Source organism: Crocodylus siamensis, chromosome 6, assembly GCF_052110815.1.
Source record: "Crocodylus siamensis isolate JL-2025a chromosome 6, ASM5211081v1, whole genome shotgun sequence".
Taxonomy (NCBI): domain Eukaryota; kingdom Metazoa; phylum Chordata; order Crocodylia; family Crocodylidae; genus Crocodylus; species Crocodylus siamensis.
In genome coordinates, this window is record NC_143400.1 from 75,815,678 (window position 1) to 75,833,183 (window position 17,506).

The window sequence follows — 17,506 nt, forward strand, 5'->3', positions numbered from 1 at the left end:
AAATAATATGGTAATAGAAATCCACATTTTAAAGTTGAATATCTTCAGCCTTTTCAGTTTGTATTATATTTTGCTTTTATATTTTCCTTGAACCAGCTACATACATTGGAAGCTGCAAAATATTTTTTTGCAACAAAAATTCAGTTCATGAATTTTTCTATATGAAGTAGACTAATTTTCAAAGCACTTATTGTTTAAAAAAAAGAAAAAAGTTAAATTAATAGAGTTAAGCACATGAGGAAATTCACTACTATAGGTATAAATATATTTTTAACTCTTCTGTTATATAAATATATGGATTTTTTTTTCTGACACATGTATTCCAATGTGTACTTAAGTCTAACAGGAGATATTAGCAGGCTTTTAAAGAACTACACTAATGGGAACTTGCCTGCTTTTTCAAATTAATCTGTATGCTAAATGATGGAAGTGCTGTCTCTTTTATAGTATAAGTCATGCAGTGTTTTTAATGGAGAATTAATAAAAACTTGCATTTCTGGTGTTGTCCTTTTTCATTATGTTCCTCATGGAAGGACTGGTATTTGTCATCTTAGGTCTTTTATTTGCAGTTCAGTATCACCCTTTAGGTAGGTATTGAAGTTTGTCTAGTCTGTTCCAGTTGCAGAGTAAAGTATTTTTCTTGGCATTATTTAGTAACTTCTACTGCAATACATGGTGTTTTAGTTATTTCAATGAGTAGATTAACAGATGGTAAAACTCTCCTTAATGTAAAATGAAAACATTTCTGTAAATCCAAGTTGTACATACATAACACCTTGCTACAATAATTTGCTCCTGCCCATGACTTGCTTCTGTTATTTGTCTTCTAAAATTAGAATTGGTCATATTGTATAACATGGTAGAGTTTCTTGACCACACCAGTAAAGATACTGTGATAAGCCACAGCACCCTCTGGGGAAGCCAAGCCTATTATAACTGGTTTAGTAATTCTCTTTTTGCAGCACGTACAAGAAAATTATCTGACATTTATAAACAGTACAGAACAACAACAAAAATCCCTGTAGCAACTTGAATAGGAAGAGGTCATAAGGATTCTTGAAAAGGTCCCATATTTGGAGAAAATGTGGTACATTTTTCCTTTTGAATGTTTATACAAAAGTAAAATCAGTTAAAGTAAATGGCCAGTCTTCAGGTCAATGCATTCTGTTTTTTAACTGATTGAATATTCTAATAGTGAATGAGGTTGGTTTTCAGTTATTGTTTTGTTGGTACATGTATGTTAACACTTCTTTATTTAATACCGGAGTATGAGTTGTAATAATTGGGCCACATTGTCCACCTCCCTTAACCCTCCCTGCATTATTTGAAAACCTAGCAACTAACGGAGTTGTTACAGTTGTGTAAATGAAGGGATTAATACAGCTGTGCCGGGTGTCCTTCAGATCCTCGTTGAGGATAGGTGCTGTCCTCTACATTTTCGCAGTGATGCTTGTCTTCTACAAGTACTCGCAACCTAACCATCTTTCTAGCATGGTATGTCATTGTCTGTGGGCTGGACTGTCTACACCAGAGACGGGCAAAGTCCAGCCCATTTGGCTGGATCTGGTCAGCAGCCCCTGCCCACACAGCTGGGGCTGGTTTCCATGGAGACCCCAGCAGCTGCCATGCCAAAAAGCCCTGTTGAAGTGCCCAATCTATACTGACACTGCAGAGCTGGGTCGAAGTAACGCGCTGCTTCTTTTGATAAAGCGCATTTGGGGGAGGAGGGGGAGATTTAACTTCTGCAAGCAGCCATTGTTTTCTTCTGTGAGTGTTAGAGGCACCAAGATAGACTATTCACACATGCCCCATTTCAGTGGGGAGTCATCTTTTCCAAGTGCGTGACTGGACAAGGGTAAGATTCTTTTAGCTGGCAAAATCACCTCTGCCAAGGGCTAGCAAGGTCCAAGCAAGACAGGGCTGAGACACCGCAGGCCAAGGGCACCCTCTTAATGCTGTGGTAGCAGAGGCAGGCATTCTGCTCCTGGTGACAGTATCAGATCTTTCAGAAGACCGAAACTTGTCCATTCTTTTACCACCCTGTGGATGAAGTTTGGCTGCACCAAATAGGTTTTTCTATCACCTCGAATTTTTGTAATGATATATTTTCATTCTGAATTGTATTAGTTTTCAAAACACATGATTAACAATTCATATGAAACCCACTCTGGACCAGTGATGTCTTATGCAATAAGTTTTCAGTATATGTTATGGAAGAACATGCTTTCAGCAGTTTTGAATCTGCCACCTTTCAGTTCTGTTGTTTCCTCTTGTTCTTTATTACATTATTATAAAAGATACATTGAAATTCTTGCTCTGTCCTTCTTTATCATTCTTTATGTTGCATACTTTTATCTTGGACTTTATGGGGGAAAAATCAATTTTTCACTCTTTTAATATAATAGTTTTTCACTGCTCCTGATTATTTTTGTCTTTCTTCTTACTTTTGCTTTTTCCTGTTTGGGACTGTAGAATCATAGGATTTCAAGGCACTTCCTAGGTCATTAGATACAGTCACCAACTATTACAGGCAACCACGTCATATAAGCCCTTTATAATCTGATCAAGCTCCGTTTTAAAAGTAACTAGTTTTTTTTGTTCTTGAACCTTGTTGACAAGAACTGGATGTGCATTTTAGGTGAAGGCATTTCACTGATGTATGTTGTTATATTTTGTGTATTATTTTCCATTCTGTTCCTTTCAGCCTTCTTCTTTTTCCTTTTGCTTTTTTGATTACTGATACACCTTGAATAGTGCACAGAGATGCCCACATCTACTTCACCATGTCCAGTAGGGTAACTGGAGGGAGCAGGGGAAAACCAGGGCTGGAACCCCTGGAGCTGCCATTGTGGGGTGGGGATGTATGTGCAAGAGCAGGCACTGCCACAGCAGCAGCTGACCATACCACCACAACTTGCATGACAAGAGTTGGCACTGCCCTGTGTGTCATAGGTGTCCCAGGTGCAGAGCTGCCTTGCTACACCTGTGGATATGTTATTCTTGCATTTCATCTGACATGTTGTTACCTGGCTTGGTTAGGTTCCCCATAAAATTTATTTAGTCTCCAATACCCTATATAATGTGGCATTTGCAAATTTACTATGCAGCTCTTCACCCATTTTCCAGATCATTTATGTATTAGACAACACTATTTCTAGCACAAACTCAGTAACATGTTGCAGTTCCTGTGATGAAGATGGACGGGCAAAGGGAGGAAATATTATTTGGGGGGCTGAGCATGTGTGTGCACCCCTTCCCCCCAGCAGGTAAGTCTGTCATGCAGAAGGGGCATGAGAGGGCAAATTGCCCCCACAGTGAGGGAGGAAGTGAGGCAGGGGCTGGGGTGAATGGGGCCCCGAGGTCAGGGCAGGTCATGGGACACTCAGAGCCTGGGTTGCTCATCCAGGGGCATGGGGAGGGTGTTCCTGCTGCTGCGCACACCCCCGCAGAGGCCTGGAGGCATGTGCCCCTTGGATCATGTGCATGGGGCTGAGATGGGTTGCCACTGCTAGCTGGGATCTATGCCTTGCTACCGCTGCCTGGGGAGTGGTGCAACACCATGTCCCTGCCGCATGCTGTCTGCTCTGCATCTCCTGCCCACCTAGCGGCAGCAGGCACATGGCATCGTGCTGCTCCCTGGGCAGCGGCAGTGGGGTGCAGAACCCAGTCCACAGCGGCAGCCTGCCTCCACCCCACACAGAGATCTGGGGGCAGTGTGGCTCCAGGGCCTCTGCCAGTCTGTGCACAGCAGCAGGAGCACCCCCCCACCCGTGCCCATGAATGAGCCTCCAAGTCTCTGAGCATCCCATGACCTGCCCTGCCCCTGCTCCTGCCCCACTTGCTTCCTTACTGCAGGGGCCTTGGTCTGCACCCCCACATCCCTTCCCCACAACAGACTTGTCTGCTGTGGTGAGCAGTACTCTATATGCTACCAGGCTGCTGCAGGCTGTGACTGCGTGTCTGTGCTTGCCCCTTCCCAACTGCTGCAGCTGCCCTGAGCCCGTGCCTGGACTGCCTTGTGGCCCTACTCACTGACCCGTGTTTGGGGGGGCCTAAGCCCCATTAGCCCTGGCCTTTAATTGCTTATGTGAAGATGGACCGCTTATTGCTGCTCTTAGAGTTATCTTTTAACTAGTTTTTGCCTTTCACGTCCTAACTGCTTAATTTCTTTATAACTCTCTTGGAATGGCCTTTTGAAAGACCAAGTCGTTTTTCCTTTTTATTCTGTTTTATGAAAACAGCTAAAGAAATCTAGTAGCTTAATGGGACATAATTTTCTTTACAAGAATCTGTTGGTTAGACTCTGTGATAAAATGATGTTTTAGGAATCTTACAGTTCCATCTCTTTCATTCTCAGTTGATTACAGAAGTGATAAAAGGGCATGTTTACGATTTTCATCTATCATTTTTACTCAATTAATTTAATTTAATATCGTGTCTTAAACACTGAAGGGTCTAAGCAACATTCAGCACTCTCCTTTCCACCCCTAGCTATTTTCATCATTATTCTTAACATTTATGTGCTATAGATATAACAGGCAATTTCTACAATTCATAAGCCAAATTCAGCCTTCATGTGAGTAGGTACACTATAAGTAAAGTTAATATAGCATGTATTTGCACCAGGGTTGAGGTTGCAACTAACTAACAACTTAGAATTTGACTAATTTTAAACTATAACTTACATTTGCTGGCTCATTCAAATTTATTAAATTGACATTTCACTCCAGGGGAAATCTAAACACACTTAAGTCAGATTTCTGCTGGTGGAAATATCAAGAGCTACTTCAGCTGTGATTCATGTGCTATTTCTAGTTTGAACTACAGAATTAATGTTGTGGGAACTCCTACCAGTATGTTTATACAGCCAGTATATTAGAGTACCACCAAGGATGAATCCATGAGGGTACAGTGGTGCAGTTGTACCCGCATCCCCACCTTTTGATTCCTGCTCCACCCAGATGTAGAACCAACTGCCTGGGAAGGGCAGCAGCATTTCTATTCAGGCAGAGCTGAGTCAATGACTTTATGGCTCATTATCATCTCCCTGATTCCTGCTAATCTTTATTTTTGTGGGAGAGAGGTTTTTTCATCCTAGAGAATCTGCTAGTCCTAGAGAAACATTTTAATTACAGTTTTCAGGCAGCACGTGCTATACATCTAAGGAATGTCACTCAGGCTTGCTGTTAAAGACATGCCACTGCGGGACTGTCACTCATGTCTGTTATGAGAGATGGAAGTCTTTAAGGATTGCTATTTCTGTATTTATCAAATGCAAAGATTAAACAAAGACACATTAAATACATGCAGATTGATCACACAATCCTGATCACACAATCCATTATTTAACAAATTTTAGCAAAAAGACTAGGCTTGCTTTTAAATACTTTTTTAAAGGAGGAAAACCCATGTAGTTGGACTATTTCCAGCTCATATCCTTGATGACAACTAGCAAAAAACTGTTTAAATCTATTACTACCAAAACCAATAAATACTAACATTTTTACATGAGAAACAGAGGTTTTCTTAAAAAAATATGAGTAAGAGCATTGCAGTTTGAATTAAGGTAGTTCTAAGCTTGATATTGCCATTGTTTGGATGCCTTGGGCCATATTTCTAATCTCAAGGTTTGTAACCTTGTCATCAAAGACAAAAGCCCTGTGAATTATTTAATATTTTCATTCTGATTACATCATATGGAGCTGTCATGATGAAATTCGACTTTTTGCTGTTTAAGATTTTTCTAGATCCCCTTCTTACAGCACCTATATTACACCTCTTCAGTTGCTCTGTATTTTCCAAAAAAACCGTTCAAAATTAATACAGTCATATCTATCTCAGTTTTTATATGGTGAATCACAGACTGTTAAGCAGATTCTAACTTTTTTTTAGTACCTGAAACAACCTCTATAATGTAGGTATTTTAAGTCTGATATAATGATTTGAATGAAAAATTTAAGCTCAGAGATGGCTGCAGTTGAATTTTCATTGCAAGGGGAAGATGGGATGCTGCTGCTATAAAATATATAGCAACTCTCCCTGGCACAAACTTCCTTTGCTACGCTGTGTAATAGCTTCCCATGAGTTTAGAACTCGCTGTTAATAGCCATAAACTTTCTAGTGTTTGTTTTTAAGAAACAAGGTTTTGTTTGGTGATATCTTTTATTGGACCAATTGTATAGTTGGGTTACTTTTCAGGCACAAAGTGACCTTCTTCAGCTCTGGAAACCCCCCCCCACACAGCTTACGCTAAATAATGGGTAAGATCATAACTTTTGTTTAACATCATTATGTAAATGAAAGTATTCATTTGAAGAAGGGGAAGAAGGCAATAAACCTGTTGAACAAAGAAGTTATCAGGAATAACCATAAACCGAGTAAAACACAGTAGAAATAAACAGATAAGCCGAATTATGTAAAAGAATAATGTCTGGCCTGAGGAAAGGGTACCTGGTGTTCTGAAGCTTGTTTTTGGTCTCTTCCAGCTATACAGTTGGCCTGAACCATTACAGCTACAATGTTGAAACTTCAGTTCACTAGAGGAATTTCACTTAATGCTGTGGTGGCAGAAGCTAAATCTAAGTTCTGAATCTGCATTATTAATTTAATTAAGGCTGTCTGGTGAAGGCTATGGCAGAGATATGGGGTGGAAAATTGTCCAGTGCTTTATTTTTCTGTGAGAAATTTTCCATTTCTAAAAATTCATTGTTTCATAAAATTGATTAGTAACAATTAATGGATGCCAATACAATATTAGGCAAGCTTGGCAGCTTCAAAGTTGCAATTAATGTTTTTCAGGTGATTATCCCTAGGAAGTGTGTGAGAGAGTACATATGTTTTATTGATTTGTAAACAGGAGGGTAAATACACTCATATAATAATCCAAACCAAAAGTCAAGGTATAAATTCACCTAATTGGCTGTACAGATCAAATCAAAACTAAACCAAAATTCTTATTTCATCTCAGACTGCAAGTGAAAACAAAACTAAAACTGTGATTAATTTTTGTTCACTTTCAGTTCAGCAAACACACGAAGTATTTTTAGTGCTTTTGGTTTGAAGTAGCCAGAATAATGCCTAATCAAGAAAAAAAAAACTAGTGTGTGGCATCATTCTAGTAAAGTTCAAGCAACTGAAGGAAGGAAGAAAGTGGGTAGATGTAAATATTGCAGCAGGAGTATGCTAACTATGCAACAAGACTGAAGAAACATTTAATAAAATGTAGAAACTGTCCTGAAAGAGTACAAGTCATATACAGAAAGCTAATACAACCAAATGGTGGAACAACATCATCTGAGAAAAGTCTACTTCAGGAACCCTATGTAAGTAAACAAATTCATATGTTAAACAACACACAGGATAGACTAGCATCTATATTGTTTTAAAACGCTATCATTTTAAAAGTTGTTAATGCAACTCTGGACTGTTTGTTCATTTAAAATATTTGTATCTTGCTTTTCTGCTTGCACTAAGCACTCAAAGTGGTTTAGGCTTAACAATGTATATATATTTTTTAATTAAATAACAGACAAATAGTTAATTATTTTAACCCAGCAGAATGAGCTTAGTTCTCTGGCCGATGGTGGAGACCAGACTATACTTCTCTTTGGCTCTGCAGTCCCAGGGCAACTGAGCAGCAGAATGCTATTTCTGGCAGGGAGGTGGGGAAGCAATCTCCCTGCCACTTCTTCTCTTTCTGATGGATGAGGCCAGACTAAAATAGACTAAAATAAGAATCCTTTCCCCCTTTTGTTGCAGGAACTTGGTAGCTCATGTGAAAAAGCAGATTTGGAAAAAGTGGAAAATGAAAATGTTGAGCAGCCAGGTCTAAGGGAAGAAGCAGCAGGATCCTTGCTTTTAAGATCACTGTCACTAGATATGTGATCTACCATGAGTAGCTGTTCAAGACAGTCAAGCTTTTTATCAAGCTTTGTGGAAAATGTCAAAAGAAGATTAAGGAAAAGCAGATGAGACATTAGGTCGAGCTATATTTACAAGTGGTACACCTCTTTCCATAACTGAAAATCAATACTGGAAGGAACATTACAAACTCATTCACCCATCATATAAGTTACCATCACGTTATCTCTTATCACGTTCTCTCTTAGATAGAGAGTATGACAGAGTTCAAACAACAGTTATTCAAAGAATTGGTTAAGCAGAATCAGACTCTACTGTCAGGTGGATAGACTGATATATAAGGAGTCCTTTATTGAACATTATGTTAGCAACACCTGAACCAACATGCCTGAAAGCAATTACTACCAAATCTTCTTGTCATACAGGTGAATACATAGCCAGATTACTGAGTGAAGAGCTTGAAAGTGCAGGTCACTCCTGGGTACAAGCTCTTGTAACTGATAATGTGACTAACATGAAAGTTGCATGGCAAATATTAAAGGCAAAGTATTCTCATTTACTAGTATTTGGCTGTCTTGCGTATGGGTTTAATTTTCTGGCAAAGGTTAGAGTGAGTATGAATACAGTGAAGACAATATTGGCAAGCTGCAAAGCAATTGTGAAGGTATTCAACAATCTTCATCATTGCTAATCAGACTTTGAAGAAATTACAGAAGAAGCAGGGGAAGGAAAGTGCGCTTTTATTGCCAGGAGAAACTAGATGGGGCTCAGCTACGAAGTGTTTACATAGTTTGCCGTGCACAAAGAACTGTTTGCAGTGTGCTTCAGTAGATGACACAGTATCTCGGATATTCCAATGAACATTCAGAAGCAGATTCTCGACAATGATGCATTAGGGGTTGGAATTCAAGGAGCATTCACTTTGTTACTACCAGTTTCGGCGGCTATCAAGAAACTTGAAGGAGACACATCAAGCCTTTCAAATATTCCAGAGATATTCAGACAACTGAATGAAAATCTAATTGAGCTTTTTCTGCCTTCACCTGTATCCAAAAAAGAAGTAGTAGTAAAACGAATTTTTGCTAAGAGAACTGAGTTTTACTGTCATCCAGTTCATCTGACAGCAAACCTTTTGGATCAACACCAGAGGACAACATTTATCAGAAGATAAATTATCTACTGCTCTTGATACAATTATGGTAGTAGCGAAGAATGTCCACAACATTGACGAAATACTCATGATGACAGACATTGCTGAGTACTGTGCAAAAGAAAAACTTTGTAGCAAAGACATCATTTGGCAGGCAACAGAGAATGTCTCCTCTCACATGGTGGAAGAGATACTGTAACACCTGACTGTTGTCCAGGATTTCTCTAAGGATCCTAAGCATTCCACCAACAGCAGCTTCTTGTGAAGGGAACTGAAAGGCTTTCAGTAGGGTTGTGCAAAATGGCACCATTCTCTTTTGCCTTGAGTTTTGATGGTTCAAGGGAACACTGTTTCATCTCGAATTTCATTTTGCATCAAAACAACTGTTCTGTTCCATTCCATCAAAACAGAAAGGCTGTTTCGACATTGTTTCTAGCTTTACTGGGGGTGCCCATTCCCAGTGCTACATAGCCCTGGGGCAGAAGGCAGCCCAGGTGGGCTGCTTCCTGGTACCCCGCTCTACATTGCACCGAGAGTGGCAGCCCAGCTGGGCTGCTTTTTGTCCCCTGGTGTAAAGTAGCATGGGGCACCAGGTAGCAGCCCAGCTGGGCTGCCTCGTGCTCCCAGTGTGATGTAGCACAGGGTACCGGGAAGCAGCCCACCCGGGCTGACCTCCCATCCCCAGCCTGTGGTCAGAACATTTCGACCAGCCTCATTTTGTTGTGAGGCTATTTCAACAGCTTTTATTTCATTCCAATTTTGCTGTTTCGGCCTTGAAATTTGTTAAAATTGCTGGCGAAATTTCTCACAGCCCTAGCTTTCAGCTCAATCAAGACAAAAAGAAAAATAGATTAACAAATGAATGCACTGCTAAGCTTGTTTCTATTTCTCAAAATCTCTTGCTTCTGGAGAATCAGTCAGAAGGACAATTAGTGAAGAAGATGCAGCATGATGATAAGTTGACCTTGCCCTTAGACTCATTGGTAAAACCATCCTTTAGTAAAACAGAATGTGATTCTAGTAGTTCTGAATCAGATTTGCCTCAATCAGATTCTGAAATGGAACTAATAAGTAGTGCAAGTGATTCCAGAGATAGTGACAGTGAAACTGGAGGTGCCACAATTACCACAGTGGAAGAGAGTTAAACTCTTGAAGTAGATAAGTGAACAACCATGGCATATAATGCACAGGTCTTTGGGTGTGCAAAAATTAGTGTGTCAACAGTTTTCAGTGCCTTCATTTTTCTCCCTTAAATTGAAACAAACAATGTAAGGGAAGTGTATTGTCTATACATTTTTTACAAGTATTCCAATAAAAATAATTTCTTTTCACATAAAGCTTTGAATTTGTTTGAATATAACATTTAAACCACATTAAGCATGCTGTATTCATTTTTTTTCCTAATCAAATATTTCATTTCAAATACTTGTGGCTATTGGGACATTAAAATTAACATGGGAGTACTTTTTTGTTTTGTTTACTAAATATAAGTCAAATAAAAATGCTAAATCACATCACGCTCTATTTAGGGCATTGGAAAAGTTTCCAGAAAACCCACATTTCTGTGCTATGGTGCTATATAACTTGGCCCAAAGAGAGACTTATTTATTTAATGCATTTAGAATTACCAGAGGTCTGAATGAACTCTCTGACTCAAACCTTTTGTGGAGAAGAAATTTGGGGTTTTTTTCTTGGTGGGGTTGCATTTTACATTGGACAAATGGTACTATTGGGAATGATATTTGGGCACAAAAAGGAGGACACTGACCAGAAGAAGGACACTTTGTCCTCAGAAGTTCATGTAACATTTCTCCCATCCAGACAGTTGGTCCAATAAAAGATATCACCAAAGAAAAACCTTGCTGCTTCCATATTTCCTGGACCATCATGGCTGTGTCAGTATAGCATGGGTGAAATGTAATGTAATTTCAGTGCCTAGTAGGTATCTGTCATTTTACCTTGTGACGTCTTCTAACTCAAATTATGTATACCACTAATTTTACTGTATTTTTGGAGCCCTTGAGCCTAGCTGAGAGGCTGTAGTGAGAGGGTATAGTGTAAGACTATGTCTACAAAGCAAAATGCTAGTTACGTAACAAAATTTTCAGAGCTAGTTTAAGTACTGGAAACAGTACAGTTATGTTAGCATGGTGCTCCACCTAAGGCAATTAGAAGTAGATTCAATTAGTACAGCACTCTGCCTAGGATAATGTAACTCACCTCATTTACTATGAGAAGGTATAATGGGATAAGAAAGGGTTGACTAAAGAAAAGTACAGATATCATTGTAATGCTCCCAAGAATTAGATGGTGTATGTGTGTAGGTGCGTGTGCAATGGAGGTATTCAGCTTAGACAGCAGTTTTCTTAGTTTTACCCTCTCAAATCATGTTGTACTGCTGATTTTTGTAAACGTTAAACTGCCACATTCTGTGCGCCTGTCAACCAGCAGAGTTGTAGGTTGCAAAGATTCTTTTATGTGCATTATCACAGAACAGTAGAGTCTGAAATTTTCTGAATCAGAAAGTGCCACTGTTTTTTAAAGAAGGATCAGAAAGAATTTTAAAATGGCAAGGCAATTTCTTTGCTCAGGATTTCACTCTTACCCCCACAGTTGGATCAGTCAGCACAAAGACATGTATGCCTAATAACCTTGCATAATATTTGTGGCTGCTTGCAGATGTTAAAAAAACCCCAAAAGACTCTTTACCAGAAGCAGCAGCACATTACTTCAGCATAGTTATGCAGCTTCTATAAGATCAGGTGCTTCAGCAGAGCTTTTTGTCACTTTTAGCTAAAGCTGATTCAATCAGTTATTAGACAAAAGCACCAAAAAGGCCCCACTAAAGTCCCCAGCCTTTAGACATCAAGCAAGCTGGGTTGAAGTAATGCACTGTCTCTTCTGGGCATGCACAGGGCTTGGCACAGAAAGCGGGGCAGGTGGATAGCACTTCCAGGCGCACTGCCGGCACTTCTGGGCTTGGTGTCCAGCAGCGTGGGACCCCCCGCCCACCACCATGGGCACCTGTGGACAGTCCCTGCTTGGCCTACCCTCGCCACCAACACCCAGGTTGCCAGCTACAGGTAGTCGCTGTGCCGCCTCCCCCTCCTCCCCCCCCAGCCTCAGGAGGCACGCATCACCTATAGTGCCAAGTTTAAAGTAAAGTGCCATTTTTGTTTTTGTTTTTTTATGTCTGCAAGCACCCTGTATGGCTGACTGTCAGAAAATATCTTTCTAAGGTTTCAATTGGCTTTTAGTCATGGTACAAATACAAGAGCCTCCTGAATTTAGGATTGCTAATTCATGACAAATATGGTTTATATATCATTGAATTTTGATCAAAGTCATAGGGTAACACTAAAATTGAAGAGGAGTATAGCGGTGTCACCTGCAGTGCAGTGTCATCTGGAATGATTAGTATTGTGATTACACAGCCAGCAGGAGGACATTCAGTTCCAACAGATGTGAAGGAAGACCTTACAGAGAGAAAATGAGAGAATAGATAAAAAAGGCAGTATATAAAACACGCGATAGTAGTCATGTTAAGCTCTTGCTTGAGTTTGAATATTACTAATTTATGTAATCATGCCACTGTTGTGACAGGAAAGGTTTGGGGTGAATTTGTGGGAGGGGTGTTGGTGCATGAGAGTTTTTAGAGGGGTTCCCTATATAGGTAAGTTTGGAACCATAGAGATATATATTACTGCTCTCTCTTTATGAGCTCACATTTTCCAGTGTTCATTCAAATCTGAAAATTTACTCTATTTTTAACTTTATAGTCACTTGAGCTTTAAAATTAGCTTTAAGATAATGGAGAGGGTTGACATAAGGATGAAGAAGATTGTTCAGTACTGCTTAAGTAAGTATAGGAGTAAAGTCTTCAATTAAGTGTGCTTGTATATGAAATTACACAGAAAATGACTCTTTTGAAACATTTGCACATTAATAGTAGAGAAGGTTTATGATTATATTATGCTTTCTTTCAGTCTCCTGCTGAACAGGCCAAAGCTAGATTACAGCTTGTTCTTGAAGCAGCTGGTAAGTAATGCTACATACATACCTCATACAAGGAAATATTACTGAATTGCTGTCATTTTCAATATTGGATTGGATGATGCGTAGATTTGGAATAAGTGGGTGAGTTTGGGGAAATTCTTAAAGGTCCGGAATTCTTAAAGGTGTGGAATTCTTAAAGGTACAAATTTTAGGCCTGAACTACATTTTCAGTTCTTTTTAAAGGTACTCTTATTCTGTGCCATATCATATAATCTAGACAGCAGGGATGTGGCTTAAACAAGCCACAAGAATTAGTAACTTAATTCATTTGGGAATTACCCAGCAACTTATGCGGGTCACCTTTCCTTCCTTTCTCCTTTGATTTAATGAGAGCTAATGTCAGCTCTAGTGCTACACAGCTACACATGTATTGGGTTGGGGCTGTCCTGTGACAGATACCAATGCTCAGCTGAGTGTTAGAATCCAGCATGGGGCAGCCCCAGTGTCTGGGACACAGCTGTCTCTTACCCAGTCAAGCTTGGGATGGAATCAGTTCCTGGCCCTCAGGTCCTTACCCAAACTCCTGGAAGCAGATGCCAGTAGTGTGACTGTGGTGAGCTTCATATTGGGGATCATCTCCCTGATCTTGGGCTAACTGCACCCCAAATCTTTAAAAACAAAGCATGTAACTGGGCTGTGCACGTAATTTTCTAACATCTTTGGTTTTTGGGGACTCTGGGTTCAGGGTTGTGTAGGCTGGGGATGCACAGGGATGTGCTGGATTGAGAATGGGAGGGACTGCTTAGCCTAGGGGTGGGCCACTTAACAAGGCTTGGTGAGCTTTTAAGGGTCACCCACTCCTTGACAGTTGCCCTGCCTTGTGGTCACCATTTTAGGACTGGAAGTCCTGCCCCTGACCTTTGTGACTGGAAATCTCTCCTGTTGCCCCTCCCCACCCTGGAGTACTCCTTTTGGGAGGGGAGGTTGCCATCTTAGACCCAGAAAAAAAATCATACACTAAAAGTCAAACACTTACTGTAACATTTTAATTTTATTACAAACAATATTTTTGTCATTATTTGTTTGTGTACCATATATAGAGATGATTACATAATAACACAAAAATAAATTCCTAGTCTTGTATATTGTCTGGGGTGATGTGGTTGGGGGTATGTGTGTATGGTAGGGCGTGAGGGGAGGTTATGAGGGGGTGTGGCTATGTGTGTGGGGGGCATGGGGTATGTTGGGTGGTGTGTATATATAGAGGGTTGTGTGGGTGTGTGGCATTTGTGGGGTGGGTGGGGGGGGTGTGGGGACTCCACCAACACTCCCCCTATGGCGCAGCAGCAGCAGGTGGGGGCACTCGCACTCATGCCCAGTGCAGGTGCCCAGCGGCATGTGGCTTCAGCCAGCACTGTATATAGTGGTGAGGAGTGCAGCCCCTGCTGTGCCACCTGTATCACCAACACTCCCTGCCGCGCATGTGCAATCCCTGCACTTGCATGCCATAAGAGGGAAGCCCCATGTGCTGGAGCCAGCTGCCTTCCCCACTTCCTGCCGCACAGGTGCAAGGACCCTGTGGGGAAACAGGGCTGGCGCTCTCCTCCACTTTCAGTGGAGTCCTGGGAGTGGCAGGGGGTGGGGAAGGCAGCTGGCTCCAACATGTGCACCATGGGAGGGAAGCTCCACAAGTGTGGGGGCTGCATGTGCATGGTGGGGAGCACCAGCAATAGAGGCAGCTCAGCATGGGCCATATTTTGCCTGCCTCTAGCTTAACCCCTTAGGAGGGGACAGAGAACTGTGGTTGGGTGGCTTTTGCCCCAACAAATGCCTTTGCAGAAACAACTGTGTTGTGCTTCTTGGAACAGAGTCTTCCCAAAAAGAGGTAAAGTCCCTTTCTCCAGTGTGGAACTGGATACTCCTTGAGTTAAGGCCACAGAGAACCAGGGAAGGTGAGAGACCAAAAGACTGGGGTCTCAAAGTGGGCAGGAGCCCAGGCTTCACCCTCACTTTAGAAACTAAGCCTGCTTCAGGGGACTCTCAGGGCTCCTATAGACGTGCAGCAAGGCTGCTCCAGTGTGCTTTAAATTCATCGTGTCAGAGCAGACTTGATTAATTGAGTCTGCTGGAGTGCAGAAATGAATGTGCTCCCATAGCTTCCAGTGTCACGTGTATCAGTTTCCCCATGCTGAAAAAGAGCTTTAGTTCAAAGATCCCCACCACCATTTTTCAGCATGGGGACAGTGATACACATGATTCTCGGGTGCTTTTAATTAGTGTAACTCGCTAATTAAAAAGCCCCTGCCTCCTGGAGCACATCTATAAATGCCCTCAGAAACCAGACAAGTCTCTACCAGTCCTGAGCAAGCACTCCTTGGAATAGGCAGATCTAAGATTTTGCAGAAGTGGGGTGCAGATGTTGTGGTGCAACACATATATTCTTCTCCAGTTAAAAAGAAACTAGAACTATGCAACGTTTTACTTGTGGAATTCACAGGAAGTGGTAGTGTCAGATAGCATCGTCAGAATTTAATCCAGGCTTAGCTTCTAGAGTGACTAGACAAATTCATGGATGAGAGCTGTTTATAACTGTTGAACAGAACAGTTGGAGATGTTTCCTCTGACATCTCTAAACCAATAGTGGTAGGTATCAGGGAAGGTAATGGATAGGGGATAGATCACCCTGCATCTGCATCTGTTCAGTGCTCTTCCTCTAGCATCTACTTCTGTAGCTGTCAGAAATGGTACACTAGGCTATATGGACTATAGGTCTGACCTGGTATGGCACTTCTTACATTCTAGAAGCTTTCCTAATATGCTAGGGATCTAGCACTGTATTATTTAGTTTAATATCTAAGTGAAAACAGTTCACTTTATTGGAATCTGTACTTGTTTGCTGTTATCAGTTGGGGCCAACCTGCCTAATCTGATGCTCTGCCTTCTTTTCCCTGCCCTATATGCCACTGTAGTAACTATCCCTTCTCCTGTCTGCCATGTGCTACACAGAGGCAGTCTGTGCTACTGTTGTCACCCATGCCATAGTTTGGCCTCCCTGTGCTAGATTATATATTGAGTTTAAAAAAACACAGCAAACTTGACAAACAGTAGTCAAAATATAATTGTTTCATTAGTCCTGTAGTCATTATAGTTAACTGAACATCTCTTATTCAGATTTATAAAATAAAATGTAGCTTTTTTGATTATTTTGACAGTGCATCCAATACTTCACTATCAGTCATTTCTCCACCTGAGCTAATGTTCACCTGAGTTTAGTATTACCATACCCGAGTTGAGGTTTTTAGCTAGAGCTAAAAATAGTTTGCAGGGATGTGAAATAAGACAGAGACTCAGGAATAGCTAACAGGTGGCAAAATTACAAAAGAAAGGATAGCTTGAATGATGGAACATCAAGACCATTAGAAAGGAGTGAGGGTCATTAACACCTGTGGAGTGAGGAGAGATTAGAAGGAAACAGATAGACTACAATGAGCCATAAAGTCAATCAATTCTATTAGTGCTGCCTGGACAGAGAAGCTGCTGCTCTTTCCAAATGTTTGGTTTTAAAGTTTGAATAGAGCAGGAAATCAAACTGGGGTATAACTGCACCTCCCCCTTAGATTTGCCCCTGCCTTCCGGAGGGCCAGAAGCCAATGGGCTTCCCTGGAGATTTTGCCTTGTTAATTCTCTGAGTCACCTGAAGTTCATGTTCAAGAGTGGGGAAGGGACAGACAACCTCTGTCCCAATGCTGTTTTAATGACCCAAAAAACTGCTAACTGGTTTTCCTTCTGCCCCCATTTCATATTTGGAAAATGTGAATTTGTCTCCCCTACATTTATTCTTTTTGCAGGACACATGGTTTCTATTAAAGAGAAGGAGGGCAGGAGCTCCATGGAAACTTCTTGCCTTTCAGGCACCAGAGGGGAGAGCATTTATTGAATGAAATTTATATTTACTGTCTTAGGTTAGAAAATGTGATAAGGGAGAAAGTATCATGGGTTAATAAGATGTGTATTCTGGGTATATACTTTGGGAGTCTTAAGGGTAGCAGTAAGAGCACAAGGTTTGCATGCTGGCCGTATTTTTGTAATAACTATGTGATTATTATGGAGCTCCCTTCCTTCAGCCCGGGGCGATGCATAGGGGGTGCATGTGGGTGCACGTGCACCCGAGGGTGGTGCATTCCCTACAAAAAGGTGCCGCTGACATTGTCAGTGGTGCCTGCAGGCACTCGCCACTCGCTGCCCCGCCACCAATGCGGTGGTGGCGTCTGCGGGTGGTCTGCAATCGCCGCTGGCCACCACTGACACTGCCGGCGGGGTGTCTGCCCATGCTTGGCGTTCCCCCTCCCCCCCCGCTGCCAACAGCACCGATGGTGTCTGTGGGAGCTCCCACTTATTGCTGCCGTGCTTCCGCCGATGCTGCCGCGCTCCCACCACCACTGCACCCCGCGAGCCACTGGGGGCATGCGTCATCCATGCTTCGGCCAATAATGATATAGA

At 41.5% G+C, this 17,506-nt stretch overlaps 1 protein-coding gene across 5 annotated transcripts in view; it reads left to right on the top strand.

Annotated features, from left to right (window-relative positions):
* Window positions 1–17,506, top strand: part of RSRC1 (arginine and serine rich coiled-coil 1) — a 322,546-nt gene that overhangs the window by 164,243 nt on the left and 140,797 nt on the right. For all 5 annotated transcript variants that reach the window (XM_090053020.1, XM_090053022.1, XM_090053024.1 and 2 more), the window contains exon 6: window positions 12,997–13,048. In XM_090053020.1, coding sequence (XP_089909146.1) covers window positions 12,997–13,048 — 52 coding nt within the window. The remainder of the gene's footprint in view (window positions 1–12,996; window positions 13,049–17,506) is intronic.